Here is an 8,480-nt window from a genome sequence, read left to right on the forward strand (position 1 = left end):
GGGGTGTCCCGGGGTGTGCTGTGTCCCCCTGTGTCCCCCCAGCCAGTGACACCCCACGGTGTTCAGGTTGGGGTTGGGGCGTTTCGGGCCCGGGGGGGTTTTGGGCCAGGGGGGGTTTAGGGTCCGGGTGGGTTGCGATGCCAGGCCCGGGTTTCGGGCCCAGGGGAGGTTCAGGGTGGATTTCGGGTCTGGGGTGGATTTCGGGTCGAGGATTTAGAGCCCAGGGGTTGCAATGCCAGGCCAGGGGGTTTTGGGCCAGAGGGTTTCGGGCCTGGGGAGGTTTTGGGGTGGTTTTCGGGTCCAGGGGTTGCAGTGCCAGGCCAGGGTTTTGGGCCCTGGGGTTTCGGGTCGGGGAGTTTAGGGTCAGGGGTTTCGGGGCAGGGGAGTTTAGGGTCCGGGGGGGTTTCGAGGCTGGGGGGATTTAGGGCCAGGGGGTTGCAATGCCAGGCCAGGGGGGGTTTCGGGCCAGGGGGGGTTTCGGGGTGGATTTCGGGTCCAGGGAGGTTGTGGGGTGGATTTCGGGTCCGGGGAGGTTTCAGACCCGGGAAGGTTTCGGGGTGGATTTTGGGTCCGGGAAGCTTTCGGCTCCGGGGGGGTTGCTATTCCAGCCCCCCCGCCGCAGCACGAGTGCGTGTCCCATCACTTATTCATGGAGCCCGGGCGGCTGCCGCGATCTGCCGGCAGGAATCCGCTAAGTAGGTCAGGCGGGGGGGGGACAGCCCGAGCCCCTCCCTGCCCCTGCTGTGCCCCCCGACAGCTCCGGGGGTCCCGGGGGGGTCCCTGGAGTCGGGACAAAGGTGCTGGTGGCTCTGGGGGGTCCCTAACTCTGGGGGGGGGGAAATTCAGCTGGACCCCCCAAAGCCCTGTGTGACCCCCCCCAGCCCCATCCCGATGCTCCCAGGGAATTATTGGTGGGAAAAGCGCTGGTTGAGGAGGCGTCTAGCCCCCCCGGAGCCCCCCGGAGCCCCCCGGAGCCCCCCAGAGCCCCCCAGAGCCCCCTGGAGCCCCCCAGCCCCGCTGCTCCCCCTGCGCTTCCCGAGGGAACGGTGGGATGGCAATGGGATTGAGGGAAATACTGGGAAAGCTTGTGGCCAAACTGGGATCTTCCCCCGGCAGCTGTCAGGGCCGGGAATGTCACCGTCCAGGCCCTGGTGGCGTTGCGGGTCCCTCGGCAGTGTCACGCCGCGGGGACATCCTTGGGGACAGCTGGATGTGACAGGGGAGGGACAGGGTTGGTTGCCAGCGGGGTCAGGGAGGGGTGAGGCCAGAGGGATCTGTCCAGGGCTGTGTCCATCCTTCCAGAGATGTGTCCATCCCTCCCGAGGGATCTGTCTGTCCTTCCAGGCTGTGTCCATCCCTCCGAGGGATCTGTCTGTCCTTCCAGAGATGTGTCCATCCTTCCAGGCTGTGTCCATCCCTCCCGAGGGATCTGTCTGTCCTTCCAGGGCTCTTCCCGCCCCTCCCAGGCTGTGTCCATCCTTCCAGGCTGTGTCCATCCCTCCCGAGGGATCTGTCTGTCCTTCCAGGCTGTGTCCATCCTTCCAAGGCTGTGTCCATCCTTCCAAGGCTGTGTCCATCCCCCCCGAGGGATCTGTCTGTCCTTCCAGAGATCTGTCTGTCCTTCCAGAGATGTGTCCATCCTCCCAGGGCTGTGTCCATCCCTCCCAGGCTGTGTCCATCCCCCCCGAGGGATCTGTCTGTCCTTCCAGGGCTGTTCCATCCCTCCCAGGCTGTGTCCATCTCTCCCCAGGGATCTCTCTGTCCTTCCAGGGCTCTTCCCGTCCCTCCCAGGGTTGTTCCCACCCTCCCCAGGGGTATTCCCGTCCTTCCCGGGGTTGTTCCCACCCTCCCCAGGGGTATTCCCGTCCTTCCCGGGGGTGTTCCCATCCTTCCCGATTCCTCGCCCGGCTCCCCGCCCCGGCCAGGCTGAGGGAACGCTTAATTCGGGGCTTTATCCACAAACACTCCCGGGCTAAAAATATCCCGGCGGAGCGGGCGCGGCGTTCCCGGCCCGGAGCTTCCTTGCCTTTTTTGACGGGAATCGCGGCTGGGGCAGCGCCCGGGGCTCCCGGTCACTGTCGCTTGTGGGACTTGGAGCCTGGGGACACAAGCCTGGGGACGCAGCAGGTCCCAGGGAATTGCAGCTGCTGGGGGATCTCGGTGCTGGGGTCCCCAATTCCTGGGAATTCCAGCTCCTAGGGACAAGCCTGGGGACACAGCAGATCCCAGGGAATTCCAGCTCCTGGGGGATCCCCGGTTCCTAGGAATTCCAGCTCCTGGGGACACAGCAGATCCCAGGTAATTCCAGCTCCTGGGGACACAGATCCCAGGGAATTGCAGCTCCGGAGATCCCCGGTTCCTGGGAATTCCAGCTCCTGGGAATACAGCAGATCCCAGGTAATTCCAGCTCCTGGGAGATCTCAGTCCTGGGGTCCCCAGTTCCTGGGAATTCCAGCTCCTGGGGGATCTCGGTCCTGGGGTCCCCAACTCCTGGGAATTCCAGCTCTTGGTGACACAGATCCCTGGGAATTGCAGCTCCTGGGGACACAGCAGATCCCAGGGAATTCCAGCTCCTGGGAGATCTCAGTCCTGGGGTCCCCAATTCCTGGGAATTCCAGCTCCTGGGGACACAGCAGATCCCAGGGAATTCCAGCTCCTGGAGGATCACATTCCTGAAGTCCCCAACTCCTGGGAATTCCAGCTCCTGGGGACACAGATCCCTGGGAATTGCAGCTCCTGGGACACCTCGGAATGGATGAAGGACCAGGGATGGCACCTCAGCGGCCGTGAGGTGAGTGCTGTCCCCATGCTGGGGATGTCCCTGTCACCCCGTGCTGTCACCCCAGAGATGCTGGAGAGTGGGACAGGAATTGCCATCCCAGCCTGGAAAACAACTCCCAGGGAAAACAAACCCCCAAACCCGGGGTGACTTCAGCATCACCTCCTTGTCACCCCTCAAACCCACGTGTCACCCCACGAGGCCACCCCAGGCTGAGTTTGCATCCCCCCGTGGTGTCCCCCGGGCTGGCAGGTGACACCACAGGGGTTGGGGACACTTCGGGAGGTGGCAGAGGGTGCCAGGGCCATTCTCATCCCCCACAGAGCTTTTCCCGCAGCGCTGGCGGATGTGGGGCAACGTTTGAGGTTCGGCTTGTCGATTTTTTTGATTTTTTTTTTAATTTCCTCTTGCAGGCCGATGTGTTTCCTCCCCCTGCGCTGACGGATGGGGGCCGGGCGGGGCGCCGGGGGGGCAGCAGGCCGCTGCCCGCTGGCCCTGGCTGGACCTAGGGAGCTGCCCACCTGCCCCCCGAGCCGGTCAGTGCCGAGGGATTTGGGATTTTTGGGATGGGGAAAGGAGGGAGGAAGGGATGGAGGTGGGGTTGGGGACAAAGGGACAAGCTGGGGGGTGATGGGGACACCGGGAAAGGCGCTGGCAGCGCCAGGAGGTGATGGGAAACTCGGCAGGATGGGGAGAGGAGCGAGGAGCAGGTGGGATGAGGATGATGAGGATGATGAGGGCGATGGGGCTGGGGGGCTCTGGGACCCCAACCCACCTTCGGCCGGGGGGGCTGGGATGGACACGGGGGGGTCACGGCATCTCGGGGGTCTCGAGGGACTCCCCACCACGTGCCCCGGGTTTGGGGGTGGCCGGGATGAGGATCTGTCCCCCGCTGTCCCCCCAGGGTGGCTCTGGAGGTGACACCCCAGCCCCGAGCATCACGGGGGTCCTGCCGGGGGGCTTCACCCCATCCCGGAGCCTTGCCGGGGCCGGGGGTCACCCAGGTGGTCACCCAGGGCGTCCCTCCCCCCGGGACGGCTGTTCCCGCGTTCGGGTGGTGGCTGAACTGCGACATCGCCGAGGGACATCCCCTCCCTGCCACCCGCATCCCCCGCCCCGCGTGGGGCAGCTCGGCGCGCTTATCTCTGCCCCGCAGCTCTTCCGCCGCTCCGGCAGCTCCGGCCCGTCCTGCTCCGCTCCGCCCCTCGGCGCCCCGGAAAGCGCCTGTGAGGGGGCAGAGCCCACCCTGGGGTGTCCCGAGACCACCTTGGGATATCCCGAGACCACCCTGGGGTGTCCCAGCCCACCCTGAACTGCCCAGAGCCCACCCTGGGGTGTCCCAGACCACCCTGAACTGCCCAGAGACCACCCTGGGATGTCCCGAGACCACCCTGGGGTGTCCCAGCCCACCCTGAACTGCCCAGAGACCACCCTAGGGTGTCCCAAATCACCCTAAGCTGCTCAGAGCCCACCCTGGGATGTCCCAAACCCACCCTGGGGTGTCCCGAGACCACCCTGGGGTATCCCAGCCCACTCTGAACTGCCCAGAGCCCTTCTGGGATGTCCCGAGACCACCCTGGGGTGCCCCAAGCCCACCCTGAACTGCCCGCAGAGCCCCCGGTGTCTCCCACACCCCCCGGTCAAGAGCTGGAGAAGCCCCCCTCACCCCCTCCCGTCCCTCCTGTCCCCGCAGGGAGCCCCCCGAGCCCCCCGGCCATGGAGGGACCCTCGGCGCTCGGCCCTTCCTGGTGGCACAAGCGTCGCGCGTGGGTCCAGCAGAGCCGGGGCTGGCGCGACCCCGAGCCCGGGGGGGACAAACAGCAGCAGGAGGAGGAAGAGGAGGAGGAAGAGGAGGAGGCGACCGCTGTCCCTTGGGACATCCCCGAGCCGCCACCACACCTGGACGAGGTTGTCCTGGAAGGTCAGGGACACCCCGAGGCGGGGGAGGGACCCCCGGGCTGAGTCCCCTCACGGGTGTTTGTGTCCCCGCAGGAAGTCCCCGCAGCAAGATCCGGATGTGGCTGCAGGACTGCGGGTGAGGGGGACAGCCGGGGGTCACCAGGGGTCACCAGCAGGGGGATTTGGGGTGGGACAGTGACATGTGACCCCCCCAGGTGGCTCTGTCACACAGCCGGAGTGCCAGGGATGTCGCCAGGGCTGGGATGGGGTGGTGGCACTTTCCCCCTGCACCGCCCTGGGGGTCTCCGGGGTCTCGCGGGGATTTGGGGTCCTTGGGATTGCGGATTTGAGGAGGAAACCCCCAAAAACGGGCACAGCCACCCTGTCCCTGCGTGTCCCCTGCGTGTCGCTGTCCCCAGCGGCCGGCATGGGCTCAGGGGTCAGAGGTCAGGGGTTGTGACAGAGCTGTGACAGAGCTGTGACAGAGCTGTGACCGTGCTCTGCCTCAGGGCGGCGGCGCTGGAGGAGCCGGGATTGCGGGGACACTGCGGTACGTCGCCTCTGTCCCCCCTCGGTGTCCCCAAGGGCCACCCAGCCACATGCGAGGCGCTGCGCGGTGGCCCGGGGGGTGCTCGGGGGTGTCGCAGGATGTCCCCTCCCTCTGTCGCAGCGTGTGGCAGCAGCGGGACGAGCTTCGAGGACGACCTGAGCCTGGGAGCTGAAGGTACCTGCCACCCCTGGGGGTCCCCGTGGTGTCACTGTCACCCCCCGAGGAGGCAGTGGGACTGTGGCCCTGGGGGAGGATGTGGCAAGGATGGGACTTGTCCCCAAATGTCACACTCAATGTCACCCTCTCCCTTTTCCCAGCTCTTCTGCTCCCGGAGAGCCACAAATCGGTGGGCAGGTGAGATTTGGGGTCCCGGGGGAGGGACACTGTGGGTCCAGCTGTGTCCCCTCCCCACTGGCAGTGTCCCCTCCCCGCACAGGGACCGGCTGCTCAGCCCCGGGCACAGCATGGCCTCCAGTGTCCCCTCCAGTGTCCCCTCCAGCATTGCCACCACCTCCAGGTAGGGGCCGGGGGGTCAGTGTCACCCTGGTGCCACCAGCTCCAGGCTAAGGCGGGATTGTCCCCTCGGGCAGCCTGGCCGAGGTGCTGGCGTGGTGGCAGTCGGACGCCGAGGAGATCCTGCACAACCTGGGCTTCGTGGGGACAGAGCCGGGGGTGGCGTCGCGTGTCCCCTCCCGCTTCTTCTCGTCACCTTCCCGCGCCAGCGGCATCGACCTGGGGCTGTTCCTGCGAGCTCAGCTGCGGCGCCTGGAGATGGAGGATCCCTGCCTGCTGCTGGCCAGTGGGTGACACCGCTGTCCCCGCTGTCCCCGAGCCGCCGGCGGCTCCCTGCCGTGCCTCAGTTTCCCCAGGAGGGAGTCGGGGTGTCGTTCTCAGCCCCCCCACCATGTCGCCCCCAGGTCGCTTCCAGCAGGTCCAGGCCTTGGCTGTCACCGCCGACGCTTTCTTCTGCCTCTATTCCTACGTGTCGCGGACCCCCCTGCAGCGTATCGCCCCGCCCCGGCACTATCGCGACATGCCCGACAGCCCCGAGCTCCGCGGGGCACGGCCCGGCCAGAGGCTGAAGCGCGCCGTGTCCTCGCTGTGTCTCTACACGGGAGGGGACGGCGACATCCCGCGGGGGTCCCGGGGGGTGACACTGCGCTCCCCCAGCCCCCCAGGGACAGGGGGGCGTTGGAAAGACCCGGGTGGTGCCACAGAGGGCTGGCGGAGGGACGGCGACACGGGGACAGCGCAGCGGGGACAAACCCCTGCGGGGACATCGGCGGGGACAGCGTGGGGACACCCGCAGCGGTGTTGTCCCCATGGCACGGGGGTTTGGGGACACGGCGGGGCTCAGTGCCCATCCGGAGCAGCACAGCAGGACACGAGTGACCCACAGCCGGACACCAATGTCACCGTGTCCCCCACGCTCGGTGCCAGCAGGGTCGGCGTCACCCTGGGAGCCCAAGGGGACTCCGGCCTGGCCTGCTGGTGCCACCCGGGTGTCACCGCGAAGGCTGGAGGTCACCGCGTTTGGCTGCGGGGGTGTCACCCGGGGCTGCAGCCCCCCGGGAGTGTCCCCTCGCCCCTCGGAGCGGCGGAGTCCTTCGAGCTGGAGGAGGTGAGGAGGAGGAGGAGGAGGAGGAGGAGGAGGAGGTGAGGAGGAGGAGGAGGAGGAGGAGGAGGAGGAGGAGGAGGAGGAGGGGAGGAAGAGCCACTCTGGCCGGCGGAGGGAAGGAGCTGGAGCGGGAAATGTCCCCGGAGCTTGCCAGGCTTTTAAGGTTTAAATGATTCAAAGCCTCGGGCGGAGCCGAGCCGGGGGGAGCCAGGTCACCTCCACCCCCCCCCGCGGGCGCAGACACGCACCGCGTCACGCGTGGGGACACGAGGGACACGCGGGGGAGGTGACACCTTTGTCACCGCGGCGGTGACACGCTCAGCCCCGCGCCAACCCCCGCAGGTGCTGAGCGAGGAGGAGGAGGATGAGGATGAGGATGATGATGATGATGATGATGAGGATGATGATGATGAAGAAGCCTCCCAGTCCCCCCGTCCCTCCATCAGCACCCGAAGGAGTGAGTCGGCGGTTCGCCACCCTCCCGGGGGACACGGACAGCCCGGTGCCAGCCTGTCCCCGCCATTGTCCCCTCCGTGTCCCCTGCAGGCTCCATGCTCCACCGGCGCTCCGACAGCAGCGGCTTCGGCGAGGAGCTGCTCCCTGCCTCGGCACCCCCTGACCCCACCGGGTGACCTGAGGCCACCTCAGGGGGACGCAGGACCACGGCCGGGTGTCGCAGGGACAGTTTGGACACGCGTGTGACACATGTGTGTGTGTGGATGTGTGTGTGGAGGCACGTGTGGGTGTGTGGCACAGAAAAACCTCCGGACTCAGGATTTTGCCCCATTTTTTGTCCCCCAGGGCTGCAGTGGGGACATGTCCCCAACCCCTGGGGACATGTCCCCAACCCCTGGGGACGTGTCCCCAACCCCTGGGGACGTCACTTGCACTTTGGCCACGTTGGTAACACTATGGGGGGGTTGGGGACACAATAAAGTTCCCGAAGGGATGATGATAATGATGATGATGGTGGCTCTGTCCCTGCCTGGAGCTGCTGGGGGTGGGGACGGGTCTTGCGTCACCAGGACCTTGGGAAGGTGCCTTTGTCCCCAGGCTGTCCCTGTCCCCGTGCAGGGGACATCCCAGGGTGGCACCGACCCAGGGCGCTGCAGTTCCTGGAAAAGGGAAGTTGTACATCAACAGCGCCAGGGTTTCCCCGTGGAGAGCAGCCAGGGTGGGATTATCCGGGATTATCCCCGCGGCCCCTCCGGTACCGGGGCTGGACCCCAAAACCGGGGAGGGGACAGTCCCATGCCACCAGGGCTGGATCCCAAAACCTGTGGGGGGACAGTCCCATCCCACCGGGGGTGGATCCCAAAACCATGGGGGCACAGTCCCATCCCACCGGGGCTGGATCCCAAAACCCGGGGGGGACAGTCCCATGCCACCAGGGCTGGATCCCAAAACCCGGGGGGGGACAGTCCCTTCCCACCGGAGCTGGATCCCAAAACCTGTGGGGGGACAGTCCCATCCCACCAGGGCTGAATCCCAAAACCTGTGGGGGGACAGTCCCATCCCACCGGGGCTGGATCCCAAAACCTGGAAGGGGACAGTCCCATCCCACCGGGGCTGTTCCAGGATGGATCTGGCTGGTCGGGGATTCACCCCCATCCAGGGATTGACCCCAAACTGGG

The 8,480-nt window shown here is 66.6% G+C and overlaps 1 protein-coding gene across 6 annotated transcripts; it reads left to right on the plus strand.

The window, feature by feature from the left end:
* The first annotated feature begins 1,624 nt into the window (after positions 1-1,624).
* Positions 1,625-7,802, plus strand: TESPA1 (thymocyte expressed, positive selection associated 1). Of its 6 annotated transcripts, none has more exons than XM_085041190.1 (11): positions 1,625-2,298; positions 2,536-2,791; positions 3,193-3,315; positions 4,473-4,814; positions 5,188-5,402; positions 5,546-5,582; positions 5,647-5,745; positions 5,819-6,027; positions 6,146-6,849; positions 7,189-7,303; positions 7,393-7,802. In XM_085041190.1, the coding sequence occupies exons 3-11, from the start codon at positions 3,224-3,226 to the stop codon at positions 7,476-7,478; spliced, it is 1,899 nt and encodes a 632-aa protein (XP_084897316.1). In that variant the 5' UTR covers positions 1,625-2,298; positions 2,536-2,791; positions 3,193-3,223; the 3' UTR covers positions 7,479-7,802. The 6 variants fall into 6 exon arrangements, with proteins under 6 accessions (XP_084897316.1, XP_084897318.1, XP_084897317.1 ...); XM_085041192.1 differs by lacking the exon at positions 1,625-2,298 and having other exon boundaries at positions 2,339-2,791; positions 5,188-5,228; positions 5,349-5,402; XM_085041193.1 differs by lacking the exon at positions 1,625-2,298 and having other exon boundaries at positions 2,341-2,791; positions 5,188-5,228; positions 5,349-5,402; positions 5,665-5,745.
* Positions 7,803-8,480: the final 678 nt, after the last annotated feature.

This window comes from Lichenostomus cassidix, chromosome 29 (genome assembly GCF_008360975.1).
Source record: "Lichenostomus cassidix isolate B80296 chromosome 29, HeHo_3.0, whole genome shotgun sequence".
Taxonomy (NCBI): Eukaryota; Metazoa; Chordata; class Aves; order Passeriformes; family Meliphagidae; genus Lichenostomus; species Lichenostomus cassidix.